The following is a 16,348-nucleotide window of genomic DNA, read 5'->3' as shown; positions in this document are numbered from 1 at the left end:
CATCCCAGTATCCCCCCCACAGACCCTGCCCCCAAGACCCTGCTGAGCCAGTGCAGAGCAGGGATCCTCCCCTCCCAGCACAGTGCAAGGGGGCGGGACCACTGAAGCTCAGGAGCACAGAGCGGCCCCTGTCCCCCGAGGCCCCACCCAGCCCTACCCACCTGGCACTGATGGTGCTTGTGGTGGAGGAGGCATTTCCTTGCATGGGTGGGGGGGAGAGGGAGCCTCGAACTTCCCAAGACAGTCGCCTGCTGTGACGGGGGCAGAGAGGACCCCTCAGTGGGCCAAGAGGAGTGAGCGGTGGAGAGAGGGGAGCTGGGGGTGGGGTAGAGAGAAGCCAGCTGCTCCAGGCACAGCAAAAGTGGAGCAGGCTGTGCCAAGCTGGGGCCCCGGCACCGTGGTGCCATTGTAAACCCAGTACTGATTCATGTGGGATCTGCCACCGCTGAACCGTCACATACCCCTTCGTAACGGCTATGGAGGATGCAGGCGTCTGTGAGCAGCACTCTGTTCATTCCCTGCCCCACACTCAGAACCGTGTTACTCAGCAGTACGCGCTTCTCTGGACAACTCCTTGCAGCTCTAGCCATTTGAATCTCTCTGCTGGAGAAGCTGCAAAGTAGGCTTTCTGCTCCTCCGAGTACCGTTCCTTCACTTCAATGATGTCCCTATAGCTCCAGTCCCGCCAGTGGAAATTGAATTTCTCCAGCAGCTCTATTCGCTTCTCCTCCGAGGCCACACAATCAACAGGGGCAACCTGCTCCAGGAATGGCACCTGAACATCTGGGAATATGAGGAGACCTCGGATAGCAAACCAGCCTCCGTACCGGGGATGGATACAAACACCATAGATCTTCTGAAAAGAAGAAAGAGGACTGGTATGAGGCGTGCTGCTCTATATCTAAGGGCTGGTCTTGCCGCTAGCAGTGCCTAGTCTCTGGGCCTTTGAGAGAACCTCTAATGCACATGGCCAAGTGATGCAGTGCTGTCCGAGAAGAAAGAGGAATTCCCTCCTGACCTTAGACTCTGAAACATTATTATATTAGATTCCCCTTATCTGGTTCACACACCTGCATGCACATGCATCCCTCTCCCTCACACCCCCAAATATGATATGCTGGAAGGGGGATCTCAGGAGCCTCTTGTTAAAATTCCAAAATAAAAACTGAATACGATGCAAGTTTTCCCTGAGTAAGGATTGCAGGATTTGGCCCAGAGAAATGGAAAAGGCCTATTTGGTTCTCTAGCCCATTTCGCCTGTCCTCAGCCAGGATTTCTCCCTACGCTACATTTGCCTGTGCTTTTATCTAGGCTAGATTTAGATGTCCCAGCCAGTTGGTCTTCCACCTCTTCCCTTAGAAGTTAATAAATCTCATTGATCAGGACATTTCCCCTCCTATTTAGCCTACATTTCCCTCTGCTCAATTTCATCTCTCCTCACCTAGTTATGCCCATTGTACCACTCCAAAGAATTCTGGACTCCATGGCAGACACACTTCAAATAACTGTCACATTTACACCTCATGAGCTCCCTGAAGACAGAATCAGTGAACCAACGAAAGTTTTACATTCCGTTGCTCCCGAGGGACTCTTGGGCTATGGTTTGTAGCTCACCTTTTCTCCCCAGGGATCACACCTCACATCCTTCCTCTGGTAGTAATATGCTGCTCCAGCCACATGGGCAACTGTCTGGGCCAGAAACTTGGGCTTCCGGTTTGGCAGGATCTCATAATCATAAATGATGTCCACCCTCTGGTCAGGGAGACTCTGGAGGAAGAAAAGCATCAGCTCAGAAGTACTGAAAAGTGTTGGCTACAGGCACATTGGAGATACGGGGAATGGGTTTGAAGCTCCCTCCCTCAGCTGGCTACTGAACTCCCTCTTTCTAATCAACGGGGTTGCAAGATCAGGCCCTGTTCCATACATGACTTCTGAGTGATCCTTAGTTTCCAGATACTAAGCGCCTTGACCCTACAGTGAAAGGTGCATTATGAATGCGTTTCATCCCCTTATAAGGGAGTTTTTTGGCATGTCCCTCCTCTCCTCCTTTCCCAAGATAGAACTCAGCACATCTAGTGGACACTGGAGAACTGGGAAACTTCTGATTTATTTTAATGAAAAGATATCTGTGTCTCGGTTTCCCCTCTGACCTTGTATTGTAACCAGCCGGCACGATGGGATTAATGTCTTCTTTAAAACAGGACAAGCAACGCAGTAATGGGTGGGGGGACATCACATAAGCACGAGTGAACTATCAACCTGTGAACTGAGCTATAGAATCAGAATACTCAAAGACTGTATTAGCTTTATAAATACGTACTTGCATGGGCTGGTTTCTCCTACAGGAACTTAAATCACTGGAGTTTCCTACAGGAACTAAAATCACTGGAGGGTAATTAATGCAAATCCTTGGACAGGGAAACAAATCTAGAGAGGACCCACCCACCTGGGGAATGGCATATCCTGGTTTAACTGATTGAAGTCGGCTAGCAAACAAAGACATGAGAATTGTATAATATGACCAGCCTGAGGGGTCACTCTGACTACATCCAAGAACAGACATGTGACAAAGGACAGATCCTGCAGAAAGGTTTAAACTTAGAACTTTGAAACCTAGCAAGGTCTTACGTGGTAGATACCTGGTAAGCATGTGTACAAGCCATTTGTTCTATCATATATTTTCTCTGTAATGCTTTTGTTATGATCAACTACTGTACTTTACTGAGGCTGGCTGGTCACTGATTAACACGGTCATTGCCCTCGGAGAACAGGTCTGCAGGTGCTGGACTAAAGTTGGACTTGCTAAGGTGATCACAGTGAATTGGAGGCAGAACTACAACCTAAATCCCTGGGTTCACCTGAAAGGAAGTCAGTTCCCGCAGGGGAGATGCTAACCACCCAGAAATAGAGGATTAAGGAGACCCAAGGATCACATAGTAAGCCTTGCAATCTTCCAGCACTGTATCACTGAAATACATTTAAAGATACCAGTGAACAGCCAACGCAGTCTGATTAATGGAGATACAAAAAAAATTAAAACTTTCTCGCTGAGTAAGTCTCCATCCTGAAATCTTCTGTCACACCATGAGCTCTAAAGTCGTAACATGGGGTATCACCACTACCAAAAACTCCCATACAGTTTTGAGGATTTACAGCACGAGTGGGCAAACGTTTTGGCCTGAGGGCCACATCTGGGTATAGAAATTGTATGGCGGGCCATAAATGCGCATGAAATCAGGGTTGGGGTGCGGGACGGGTTGAGGGCTTTGGCTGGGGGTGCGGGCTCTGGCGTGGGGCTGGGGTTGAGGGGTTTGGGGTGCAGGAGGGTGCTCTGGGCTGGGACTGAGGGGTTCAGAGGGGGATCAGGGCTGGGGCAGGGGCGCAAAGGGGTAGCTCAGGGATGCAGGTTCTGGGCGGTGCTGACCTCAAGTGGCTCCTGGAAGCAGCGGCACGTCTCCCCCATGGCGGCTCTGCTTTGCGCTGCCCCGTCCGCAGGTGCTGCCTCTGCGGCTCCCATTGGCCACAGTTTCCAGCCAACGGGAGCTGCAGGGGCAGCACTTGGGGGCAGGGGCAGTGTGTGGAGCCCCCCTGGCTGCCTCTACACATAGGAGCCGGAGGGGGGACATGCCGCTGCTTCCGGGAACCGTGTGGAGCAGCCCCCAACCCCGCTCCCCAGCTGGAGCACCGGAGTGGGACAAGCCCCAGACTCCACTCCCCAGCGGGAGCTCGAGGGCTGAATTAAAATGGCTGGTGGACTGGATCTGGCCCGCGGGTGATAGTTTGTCCACCCCTGATTTACAGTGTCTCGATTCAGGTTTGATAGTGGTCATAGAAGTAGAAATAAAGGCTCTGATGACCCCTCTGTGAGCAAGCTCCTTTCTGTATTTAGTGAAACATTTAGTTATATACATGCTTGCATGATCTGTTCAGCAGGACAATCTCCTCTAAGGGTTTGTTCCAAAGTTCAGTGCAGTCGGTGGCAGAGGTGGATTAGCCACTGAGAAGACAGGGCCTGTGCCCAGGGAAAGAAGCCCAGAGCCCTGGCTACCAGGCAAGTGAATGCCCCCTTGCCTCAACCCCACTGAGCAGCAGGGCTGGGCGGGGGAAGTCCCCATGCCCTGATCCCACTCCCCAGCAGCAGGGCAGGGGAAGACCCCATGGCTGGACCCTGCCCCAAACTACAGGATGGGGAAAGCCCCCCCCAGTGGCCCCCACCTGTCCCCAGCAGAAACCATGGGGTAGGGGGAGCCCCCCCACAGCAGCCCCCACCCCACCCGTCCCTGGCAGAAGCTGCAGGGCAGCAGAGCAAGCCCCCACAACCGACCCTGCTCTCAGGCAGAAGCGCCAGGTGGGCGGGGTGGGAGAAGCCCCAGCACCCCGACCCTAGTCCCCCACAGAAGCACAGGGGTGGTAGGGGAAGCTCCAGGACCCAGACCCCCACTGCGGCCCTAGGACTGGAGTCACTGTGATCCCGAGGCCGTGGCACGGGGACAGAGCTTCTCTGGTCTTGGGGCCGCACTGCGGGGGAGGGGGCAGAAAGGAGCAAAAGGGGTTGTGGGCTGCAGGGCGGAGGGTGGAATGGGGGGGACCCTGGGTGGAACAGGGGCAGGCCCCGGGGAAGAAGCAGAAAAGGGTGGGGCTGTGGGGACCCCACTTGCTCTGGCCCAAGGCCCCAGGAAACCTTAATCCGCCTCTTGTCAGTGGAAAGACTTCCAATGGGCTTTGGATCAGGCCCCAAATGTCCTGTTGGATTCTGGTACCACAAGGGCATCCAGCCCCACGACTCAGCTCCAACACTGAGGTGCAGCCTCCACCAAAGCACAGATCGAGGCTTGTGTCAGTTGTCAGCCATATCTTCCCCTCTCAGCCTCAAAAAGCTCAAGGCAGGAGTCAGACATCTTTCACTCCTTCAGGTCCATTTCCCTTATGGTGGGGCAGACCCACGTTGACCTTCTTTCTGTATGACCTGGTGAACACCATCACCCCAACCCCTGAACCCATCCAACAACAGCTTTGAGTTTTTACTCCATGCCCATAGAGCACCATGTGCATACCAAGGGTATAATGATAAAAGAGGCTGCGTGTGAGAGAAAAGGAAATCGACACCCTGCTGGGTACTCTAACCGTGAGCCTGGCAGCATGAATAACACTGTGCACTTACATGGCATCTTTCATCCGACGATCCCAAAGCACTTAAAAAAACCTCAGTCACAAACTCTCCGCCCATAAAATAGGCCAATATCATTATTGCCATTTTACAGATTGAGAAACTGAGGCACGGACAGGATAAGTGACTTCCCATGGTGACGAACACAGCCAGGAAACAGAAATAAACCCAAGGGTTCTGACTCCCAGTCTCCCACTCTAGCCACTAGGCCGCACTCTCAATAGCAAGAGGACACTGTTTTCAAAGGTTCTTACCTTCTTCACAAGTGACAGATGATAAGAAACACACTGATCCACTGGGTCATTGAGTTTTTTCAGCAGCTGTTTGTCCACAAAGGGTTTAAAGGCTCTGTCAAACATTGAGGGGATGCTGAGGACAATGAATGCCAGTGTGTCCTCGGAGTATCGGAGGTGAAAGGACGGCTGAAGAACAGCATTGTACCACCCAACCTTCAGCAAATAAAGACAAACATCCATTAGAACCAAGACCCCTAGATTTTGTCCTACTGTGGCTTCGCGGAATTTCATAACATGAAAGAGACTGTGGCTATCTTCATATGTAATGCGGATGTGCAGCTAGGGTGACCAGATGTCCCGATTTTATAGGGACAGTCCCGATTTTTGGGTCTTTTTCTTATATAGGTTCCTATTACCCCCCACCCCCGTCCCGATTTTTCACACTTGCTGTCTGGTCACCCTATGTGCAGCCTGCCCAAGCTACAGATCCCAGAATGCACTGCCTTCCATTCAAATCAAGAGGGAGCATTGCATGTTGGGAAGTATCAGAGGGGTAGCCGTGTTCGTCTGGATCTGTAAAAGCAGCAAAGAGTCTTGTGGCACCTTATAGACTAACAGACGTTTGGGAGCATGAGCTATCGTGGGTGAATACCCACTTCATGGGATGCACGTACTGTCTATGGTCACCTCCACATGAAAAAAAAAAAAAAAAAGGATGGCCTTATGTGGCACTGAGCCCTATACTGGCCAGCCCTGCCATAGAAACGGGTGCATTAAAAATCTCACCAGCCAGACCTGCCAATGCAAATCAGATCCTTGAAATAAATGCCTGGTTATCATGTCTTCTCTGTTCCCCTCCTCCCCACAGTTCTTCAAGACAAGAGTCCAGCAGCTTACTGCATCTATATAATAAAATGATAATAATGCTTGGCCCTTCAGTAGCACTTTCCTTCTAAAGATCTCAAAACGCTTTATAAGCGTCAATTAATTCAGCCTCACAAGGCCCCCACTGAGGCTGGTGAGCATCAGTATCACTATTTTATAGATAGGGAAACTGAGGCAGAGAAATTACAAATTACAGCACTGAGCTGAAGAGTTCACATCTCATTTCTGCCTCAAGCCAGTTTACTAGAAATAATGAGAAATGCTTCTCTGACATCATTCTCGCTAACACAGGGGGAGGCTGGATGGGGGTATTGTCAGTGACTGTGGAGCATATTTCCTGGCACTTCACCATTCACACACTGGGACAGAGTTCGTTCTGAGTGGAATCCACTGCCCCTCTCGATTCTCTCTTGGAGCTGTAGGTGGTCGACACTATCTGGGATTCTCTGACTGGTGTCCCCGCTGGATCCTTTATTTTGACCCAGTGATCTCACTCCTGTTCCTAGCTGAGTGTGGGATTTTTGTTTTGTGTTTTGTTATTTGTCCTCCATTGTTTGGCTGATCCTTGTTTTCTGTGGCCCATCCCTTTTGTTGAGGGGGTGGCCTTTTTAAAAAAAAACAAAACCCAAGGATCAAATAAGCATGCTCACACACAGCTGCCCTGCCCCTTGTGATGTCATAAGGGCCATGACAGGCTGCTGGAAAGAAATCGATACTTCTGTTCAATCACGACAGCCACATGCTTTACTTCTCCAGGCATAAACTGTTATTTGTGAAGGTAAATGACATGATGCTCCCAAGAGCACAATAATCCCTCAGTGGAACATTAGGTGCATCACACACATTATGATGCTCCCAGATTTCAAGAGTTACCTTCGTGGCTGGATGGGTCATAATGCAGCCCAGCTGACAGTATTAGAAATGAGAGGGCAGATCAAGCCAAGAAGGCAGGGAGACATGAGCAGGAGAACAGAGACTCGGCCCCAGGAGTGCTAAGCACAGCCAGGTAATAACTCTAAAAATACTAGCATAATACACAAACAACATATTACACAACCTGATTACACATAGCAAGTTTATTCTTTCACATAGGACCCTGTGACTCTATTAGCTTCTTGCAGTTTTGCCCCTTAGGAGGTCATAAAGGCCATGGCTAATATTTAAAAAGGAGGGTAGTGGTTTTAGAAACTGTAAGGTGCTGAGCAGCTTTAAATACGAGTGCAAGTGACTCTAATGAGAGTAGGAGGTACACAGCACCACACAGGATCAGGATCCAGAAAGAAAATGAAATTTACAGTAGAATTAGCTGCCTTACAAAGTCAGTCCCACTGTTTAATTAGAAATTGGGTCAGTTTAAGATGCTGTACTTCAGAAAAATCAGAAGAAATAATTGAATCTAAAGGTTGTTGATTTTGCAGCTGAGACCAAGAAATAAGATGCCACTAGAAATATGAGAACTGTCTCTTAAAGGAGATACAATGCTACCATTCTTTCATTTGGTAGCTAGAGCGTTTTTTGTTCCCCGTTTCTTCCATTCACTCTGCTTCGTCTTTCTGTGGAAATGGGAAGGTATCAGATCCTGCTCCAAATGCTAGAAGAATCACTTCTAACAAGACCTTGTTTCCTTTGGGCCATCAGACCAGGATTGTATCCTGAGATTAGCTAGGAAAGGCCTCAATATTTCATTTGCTACATATAAAGCTCTTGTTGTTCCAGAATTAACGTAGCCTACTACAAACGGTCAAAAAAAAGTTCTTGCTTCCTCTATTATATCAGGTCATAGCTGAGGTTATAATCCTGTATGGTGCTCTCAGGAATATCAGATCCAAAAGAGAAATTATGCTTTAATTTTTTATCCTGATAATTAACAATTAAAAACAAACAGAATAAGGGCAATTAACATCCCAGTAGTTCTTTTTCTATTGCTCCAACATCTATCTGGGCTGGTTGAAATAATCAATATTTGATGTACGTTTGCAATGTTGTTGTAGCCATGCTGGCCCCAGGCTTTGAGCAAGACAAGGTAGGTGAGGTAATATCTTTTACTGAACCAATTTCTGTTAGTGGAAAGCTTCACAGACCCTTTTTCAGGTCTGGAAAAGGAAGCCAGGGTATCACAGCTAAACACAAGGTGGGACAGGCTGTTAAGCATAAGGAGTTAACACGCAACGCAAGAAACTACGTAAAATGAAGTAAAAACAATGAGTCGTCCTTATGGCACCTTAGAGACTAAAAAATGTATTTGGGCATAAGCTTTCGTGGGATATAACCTACTTCATCAGATGCATGGAGTGAAAAATACAGCAAGCATGTAAAGATGGGAGTTGCCTTAAAATGACCTGGGCAATTAACAGCGTGAAGTTATAGGACAAAGGAGGGTTGGTAGGTTACAGATTGTTGTAATGAGTCATGAAACCAGAGTCTGTGTCAGACCAGGACACACCAACTCAAAGCAGCACCGGCACCAGACCCTGAGACATGCAAAACCTGCAGACATCTCTCTACTGCTCAGAAATACCCCCCATAACACACCTTTCAAGATCCATGTGTCCTACATATGCCTATCTTACAACATGTGGTATCCCTCATCCAGTGCATCAAATGCCCCCAACTACTACTATGTGGGTGAAACAAGACAATCAATAACCTCTCGACCCCTGCCTGTGGGGGGGAGGCAGAGTGAGGGCAGCCGGCTTCAGCCGTGTTACTGAGCATTTAATTTTGTAATGGGTAATGGAGATTGCTCTTAAATATCTAGATGGTTCCATATTTAGGTTTTATATTTTAGAAACCAATTACAAACATGGAGGGGTGGTTAGGGCAGGCAGCTGGCCAGCCCCGCACAGCAGGGGTCCATGCCACAAGGCCCCTGCAGCCCAGGTAACACATTGTGGGCTGTAATAAATTGAGAACCACTGATCTGGAGTAACTATTGATTTCAATGGACTCAGGACTGACACCAGTAAAATGGAGAGCAGTTTTGTTTTGGCCTTTGTTTAAATCAGTGGCTCTCAACCCTTCCAGACAACTGTACCCCTTTCAGGGCCTGATTTGTCTTGCACACCCCCAAGTTTCACCTCACTTAAACTACTTGCTTACAAAAATCAAACATACAAAAGTGTCACAACCACTATTACTGAAAAATTGCTTACTTTTTTATTTTTACCATATAACTATAAAATCAATTGGAATATAAATATTGTACTTACATTTCAGCTTATAGTATATAGAGCAGTATAAACAAGTCAGTGTCTGTATGAAATTTTAGTTTGAACTGACTTTGCTAGTGCTTTTTACGTCGCCTGTTGTAAAACTAAGCAAGTATCTAGATGGGTTGATGTACCCTTGGAAGACCTCTGCGTACCCCAGGGGTATGTGTAACCCCGGTTGAGAACCACTGGTTTAAATAATTAGTTGGTCTGCACGTTATTACACAGTGTTGAAAAGAGGTTGCACATGTTATTTGTCATGATCCAGTTTAACTACTAGTATAGAAATAACATGGTATGATGAATGCAGGGCTTTGGAACTGTGTTCTGGCTCCAGGCAAAGATCTGCAGCTCCACTGCTCCGGAGCTGCTCCCTGCTCCAGCTCCGCTCCAAAGCCCTGGATGAATGTATTACTGTCCCTTAATATCCTTTTTGAAGGACTATCTTTTTAAAATACTATGTGGGGTTTTTCACCAGGGAAGAGCAATGGGGACCATCCCACACACAGACATCTTGTATGTTTGGGTTTTTACAATAAGTAATAAAACAATAATAATAATTAATAATAAATTAAAACTGCATTATTAGCCATGCAGTATGCTTCTCTGTAGGTATCTGTAGTTTCCAATGTACAGATCATCACTCCTGGGCAGGTGCCAAGCAAAAGGCTGTGGGGATAGGGACGGGTATGGATTTATTTTCTGTCAAAGGAAAGTCTCCAAGTTCCCTAGAAATACTGTGATATACCAGGTACAATTTCCTGCATTCTGTCAGGCCCAGGACCTGCAAACATATGATGAGCTTTATCTACAGGAGAAGTCCCTCTGAGCCTATAGAAAGAGCTATTTCTTCTGCTCAGTGCTAAAACCTTGGTGAGGCGGCGCCATCTACTGTCTCTTCATAGCTATGGGCCCGCATCAGTACTCCCACAGACAGGCTTCAATGCCCACTGAGGATTCCTTCCATTGGCTTTACTGAAAGCGGGACTGGGTCCATGTTTAGTCATCCTACTGAAGCCAGTGCAAGCTAAGGACGTGAAGGACCCTCTCAAAAAGCACTCAGCACATTTTAGGAGGTGCCCTTAAATCAGGGGTGGGCAAACTTTTTGGCCCAAGGATCACACTTGGGTATGGAAATTGTCTGGCAGGTCATGAATGCTCATGAAATTGGGGGTTGGAGTATGGGAGGGGGTAAGGGCTCCGGCTGGGGGTGCGGGATCCGGGGTGGGGCCAGAAATGAGGAGTTCGGGTTGTGAGAGTAGGCTCTGGGCTGGGGCGTGGGGGTGGAAGGGGGCCTCCAGCTGTGGGTGAGGGCTCTGGGCTGGGGCTGAGGGGTGGGGGTACAGGAAGGTTTAGACAGTGGTCCCCAACCTTTTCGTCTGGCGGGCACCAGACGAAGGACCCGCCGAAATGCCGCTGAATTTCGGTGGTGACGCCTCTCGATGACGCCGCTTGCCGTCGACAAGTGACATCATCGAGAGGCGTCGCCGCCGAAATTCAGGGGCGACGCCTCTCGATGACGTCACTTGTCGATGGCAAGCGGCGTCACTGAGAGGCGTCCCTGCCGAAATGCTGCTGAAATTCGGCGGCATTTCGGCGGGTGCTCTCCCGGGGGCCAGGACGCAGGCGCATTAAGATGCCCCCGGAGGCACCATGGCGCCTGCGGGCACCGTGTTGGGGACCCCTGGTTTAGAGGGTTGGAGGGGGATCAGGGTTGGAGCAGGGGGTTGGGATGCAGGAGGGGGTCGGGGTGCAGGCTCCAGGCAACACTTGCCGCTGCTTCTGGGATCTGCTTGAGGTATGTCCCCCCTCTGGCTCCTACGTGGAGGCACAGCCAGGCACCACTGTGCACTGCCCCGTCTGCAGGCGCCGCCCCTGCAGCTCCCGTTGGTCACGGTTCCCGGTCAATGGGAGCTGCAGGGACTGCACTTGGGTCAGGAGCAGCGTGTGGAGCCACTTGGATGCCCCTACCATAGGCGCCAGAGGGGGGACATGCCACTGCTTCTGAAGTCACCTTCAGCCCCAAACTAAAACCTCTCCAGTGCATCATCAAGGATCTACAACCTATCCTGAAGGACGATCCCTCACTCTCAGAGACCTTGGGAGAGAGACAGTCCAAGCTTACAGAAAGCCCCCGAACCTGAAGCAAGTACTCACCAGCAACCACACACCACACAACAAAAACACTAACCCAGGAACCTATCCTTGCAACAAAGCCCATTGCCAATTCTGTCCACATTTCTATTCAAGTGACACCATCATAGGACCTAATCACATCAGCCACGCCATCAGGGGCTCATTCACCTGCACATCTACCAATGTGATATATGCCATCATGTGCCAGCAATGCCCCTCTGCCATGTACATTGGCCAAACTGGACAGTCTTTACGCAAAAGAATAAATGGACACAAATCAGACGTCAAGAATAATAACATTCAAAAACCAGTCAGAGAACACTTCAACCACTCTGGACACTCAATTACAGACCTAAAAGTGGCAATTCGTCAACAAAAAAACCTTCAAAAACAGACTCCAATAAGAAACTGCAGAACTGGAATTAATTTGCAAACTGGACACCATCAAATTAGGCCTGAATAAAGGCTGGGAGTGGATGGGTCATTACACAAACTAAAAACTATTTCCCCATGCTAATTTTCCCCCATACTGTTACTCACATCTTCTTGTCAACTGTTTGAAATGGGGCATCCTGATTACCACTACAAAAGTGATTTTTCCTCCTGCTGATAATAGCACACTTTAATTGACTTGTCTTGTTAGAGTTGTTAAGGCAACCCCCATCTTTTCATGTTCTCTCTCTCTCTATATATATATATCTTTCTACTGTATTTTCCACTTTATGCATCTGATGAAGTGGGTTTTGGCCCAAATAAATTTGTTAGTCTCTAAGGTGCCACAAGTAATCCTTGTTCTTTTTCCTAACAGATTGGTTTGTCAGCAGTCGTCAATAGTCTCATTTGTCAGTCACCTAACTTCATCTCTCCTAAAATGTTAGTTTACAAAAAAGCTTCATTTAAGAAATTCACAGTTTCAATAGGGAGATTCCTGATGAAGGCTTTCAGAATGTACGTACCTTGGCACATAATGACTTTGTCTCTCTGTGAAGATCAACATTCACTGACCTTGGTGGCAAATCTTAGTTTCACCTTTGCCTGGGTTAATATTTAATTCTCAGGTCAATAAAAACTTTACTTCTTCAGTAGTCAGTTACCTGACTATTGTCAATATTTAACTTTCAAGACAATATAGTTTGATGTTAATCTCAACAGAAGTCAATTATCTGTTTAGTATCATTTTGTGCAGCTCATCTGTGAAGTCATGCAATCCCTTCTCACACTTTCCTCCACTTTTATCTCCTGCTCTTGCTGTTTTCCAGCCAACTTCTCTGACTTTTTCAGCTGCTAGTTTCCGTTTCTTTCCTTGTACTTTCAACAAGCTTATGCCTTTCACAACATACACGGAGAATTTTTTCCTCCCACACATTTAAAAAATTATACTTGGCCTTTCTCAGAAGCCCCCCAGTATCAACTGCCACAAATAAAATGCTGTCCCATGATGCACTCTGAAGAACAACATGGCAGTTTTGGAAATAATCTGAAAGGATGGAGATGCAATACACTTCAGAGCTCTCAGACATCCTCCAGGGAACAGGACGAAGTGGGTATTCACCCACGAAAGCTCATGCTCCAATACGTCTGTTAGTCTATAAGGTCCCACAGGACTCTTTGCTGCTTTTCCAGAGGACAGGTTGCTACTACACTACGGTAGGACCGATATCATTGGGAATCAAAGGACCTACACAGCTTTCAAGAGGCACCCAGCTTCTCACAGGATCAGGCCCTTTATAGAAAGGCACTCATGCCAGTTTTGAAGGACACTGTGCACTTCACCTTCCCTGGTGGTCTAAACAGCATGACAGTGGAAATAAGATGAAAATGGGCATAAGTGAAGGGACAAAAAGCAGCAAGATATGGGGCAAACTCAGTTCATGTCTGGATGTCCTGGCCAACAAAATGTAATTCAGGAAGAGTTGCAGACTCATTACACGACGATGTCTGGGTGAAAACCTACCACATCTTGCTCATCACTTCAGTGCCACCTTTTCCAGCACCTGGCCGTAGTGAAGAAGTAATTAGACCGTGTACTTTCCATACAGGGTCACCAACATACTATACTTCGGGATACAGCCTGCGGCGGGGGAGAGAGAGTGTGCGGGTCCACTGTGCCCCACTTGACTCAAAATGTTGTGAAGGCTAGGACTATAACAGCGTTTAAAAGGGAACTGGATAAATTCATGGTGGCTAAGTCCATAAATGGCTATTAGCCAGGATGGGTGAGGAATGGTGTCCCTAGCCTCTGTTTGTCAGAGGATGGAGATGGATGGCAGGAGAGAGATCACTTGATCATTGGCTGTTAGGTTCACTCCCTCTGGGGCACCTGGCATTGGCCACTGTCGGTAGAGAGGATACTGGGCAGGATGGACCTTTGGTCTGACCCGGTACGGCCGTTCTTATGTTCTAAAATCCACTGGACAGCCACAGGTTTCCCCATTGGCAACTGCCAATGACACCACCACGTCTGCAATATGACCGGGACCCTTCACCCCAAAGCGCCAGCAGCACCAGGGAAGAGCCTGAGTTCACGGCGGGCTGGGGGCCCCCGTCCCCACACACCGCGTCCACCCGCTGCCCCACGAACACTGGCCGGCGTGGGGCTGGAACGTCACAAGGCGGCTGCATGACGTCACAGTGCCCACGTGATGTCACAGCGCTAGCCGCATGATGTCACGGACCACGTGGGCACCACCGAGGCAGCCGGGCGGCCACAGCCGCCCCCCGCTCCAGCCACGCGGCTCATACCTTGAGGGGAGAAACCTCGAAGCCGAAGTCGCACAGGCAGCCGCGGACCCGCCTCTCCAGCGCAGCCACACTTGGCTCCATGCTGCCCATCGCGCGGGGGCTCACGGGAGATGTAGTCTCCCGTCCGCCATGGCTGCGCGCGGGGGATCATGGGAAAGCGAGTCCTTCCCGCACCCGGCGGCTGCCCACGGGCAACGCTCGGCTCCTCCTGCTCCCGCGCGATGGCGGCGCGCGGCGCGGGCAGGGAGGCCTCATATCCCATCGTGCCCTGCGCCGAAGGGCAGCGGCGTCGGCAAAGAGGGCTGCGTCTCCCAGGAGACACCGCGCGCGGTCGCGGCCCCAGGGCGGCCGGCCGCGCCCAGGGCGCCATGGCTGCTGGGAAGTGTAGTCCTGAGGCCGTTCCTCTCTGGCCCAGGCAGCGCAGGGCGGACTCCATCCCCCAGCAGCCCCCGGGCAGGGCGGCGCGGCGACGGCGGCCGTGCGCGTTTTGAAACCCTCGGAGGGAGAGAAGCGGGGCCCAGAGGGCGCCGGAGCCGCGCACCAGGTCCGGGAGCCTGTGGCACCGGTAGTAGGGACCCTCCCCCCGCCCGGGGCCTCCCAGCTCGGCCCGAGCCCGGGATCGCCGCTGGGACCCGAACCCCCCCCGCTTCCGCCCTAGGCCTCGTTCCCACAGAGACAGCGGGGCCGACGCAGAGCCCCGGGCCCCCCGCCCCGCGCGCCTGCCCCAGAGCCCCCCCAGCCCCGCCTGTCTGCCCGCCCCCCGCCTGCCCGGCCCCCAACCTCCCCAGAGCCCCCCCCGCCCCGCCTGCCCGGCCCCCAACCTCCCCAGAGCCCCCCCGCCCCGCCTGCCCCCCCCAACCTCTCCAGAGCCCCCCCGCCTCCCCGCCCCCCAACCTCTCCAGAGCCCCGCCTCCCCGCCCCCCAACCTCCCCAGAGCCCCCCCGCCCCGCCTGCCCGCCCCCCAACCTCCCCAGAGCCCCCCGCCCCGCCTGCCTGCCCCCCCAACCTCTCCAGAGCCCGCCCGCCCCGCGCGCCCCCCCACCCTCTCCAGAGCCCCCCCGCCCCGCGCGCCCCCCAACCTCTCCAGAGCCCCCCCGCCCCGCCTGCCCGCCCCCCAACCTCTCCAGAGCCCCCCTGCCTGCCTGCCCCCCAACCTCTCCAGCCCCCCCAACCTCCCCAGAGCCCCCCCCGCCCCGCCTGCCCGCCCCCCCACCTCCCCAGAGCCCCCCCGCCCCGCCTGCCCGCCCCCCAACCTCCCCAGAGCCCCCCCGCCCCGCCTGCCCGCTCCCCAACCTCCCCAGAGCGCCCTGCCTGCCCGCCCCCCAACCTCTCCAGCCCCCCAACCTCCCCAGAGCCCCCCCGCCCTGCCTGCCCGCCCCCCAACCTCCCCAGAGCCCCCCTGCCTGCTCACCCCCAGAGCCCACCGCCCCGCCCACCTGCCCGCCCCACCTTCCTGCCCCTGAGCGCCCCTGCCCTGCCTGCCCGCCCCCAAGCTCCCCAGAGGCCCCCCTGCCTGCCTGCCCCCCACCTCCCCAGAGCCCCCACGCCTCCCCACCCCCCATCTGACAGCTCCCCAGAGCCCTCCAGCCCCACCCGTCTGCCCGCTCCCCAGAGCCCCCTAGCCCTGCCCACCTGCCAGCCCCCCGAGCCCCCCAGCCCCACCCATCTGCCAGACCTCCCCAGAGCCTCCTCACCCTGCCTATCTGCCAGGCCCCCAAACACCTCCCCAGAGCCCCCTCGCTCCACCCTTCTGCCAAGCCCCTCTGTCAGCCCTCCCTCCCCAACGCTCTGCCAGCACCTCCCCAGAGAACCCCACTCTGACCCTCCGCCATGCTCCTCACCCCACCCATCCACCAGGCCCCTCTGCCAGCCCCTCCATATGCCTCTCTGGAGCTCCCCCACACTGGCACCTCTCCAGACCCTTCTGAGATTTCACACCCCATGGGGCAGGGGGGCTGACCCTCCCCCCGCCA

At 52.0% G+C, this 16,348-nt stretch overlaps 2 protein-coding genes across 8 annotated transcripts in view; one reads left to right on the top strand and one right to left on the bottom strand.

Annotated features, from left to right (window-relative positions):
* Window positions 1-40: 40 nt before the first annotated feature.
* MMACHC (metabolism of cobalamin associated C) lies at window positions 41-14,597 on the bottom strand. Of its 3 annotated transcripts, XM_045027836.1 has the most exons (5): window positions 6,939-6,987; window positions 6,190-6,305; window positions 5,422-5,616; window positions 1,615-1,767; window positions 41-856 (listed from the first exon to the last, which is right to left on the bottom strand). In XM_045027836.1, the coding sequence occupies exons 2-5, from the start codon at window positions 6,241-6,243 to the stop codon at window positions 545-547; spliced, it is 714 nt and encodes a 237-aa protein (XP_044883771.1). In that variant the 5' UTR covers window positions 6,244-6,305; window positions 6,939-6,987; the 3' UTR covers window positions 41-544. The 3 variants fall into 3 exon arrangements, with proteins under 3 accessions (XP_044883771.1, XP_044883770.1, XP_044883772.1); XM_045027835.1 differs by lacking the exons at window positions 6,190-6,305; window positions 6,939-6,987 and adding an exon at window positions 14,376-14,597 and having other exon boundaries at window positions 42-856; XM_045027837.1 differs by lacking the exon at window positions 6,190-6,305 and having other exon boundaries at window positions 42-856; window positions 6,939-7,056.
* Window positions 7,008-16,348, top strand: part of LOC123376099 — a 26,487-nt gene continuing 17,146 nt past the window's right edge. Inside the window, exon 1 of one of the 5 annotated variants that reach the window (XM_045027831.1) lies at window positions 7,008-7,294. The gene's annotated coding sequence lies outside the window, so the exon portion shown is untranslated. Of the gene's footprint in view, window positions 7,295-14,766; window positions 14,920-16,348 lie in introns of those variants that run through there. The other 4 variants (XM_045027834.1, XM_045027829.1, XM_045027833.1 and 1 more) reach the window with 4 other exon arrangements.

The sequence above is a fragment of the Mauremys mutica genome, chromosome 8 (assembly GCF_020497125.1).
Source record: "Mauremys mutica isolate MM-2020 ecotype Southern chromosome 8, ASM2049712v1, whole genome shotgun sequence".
In the NCBI taxonomy this organism is placed as follows: Eukaryota; Metazoa; Chordata; order Testudines; family Geoemydidae; genus Mauremys; species Mauremys mutica.
Note: the sequence above shows the minus strand (reverse complement) of the source record. Positions and strands in the feature narration are given on the sequence as shown.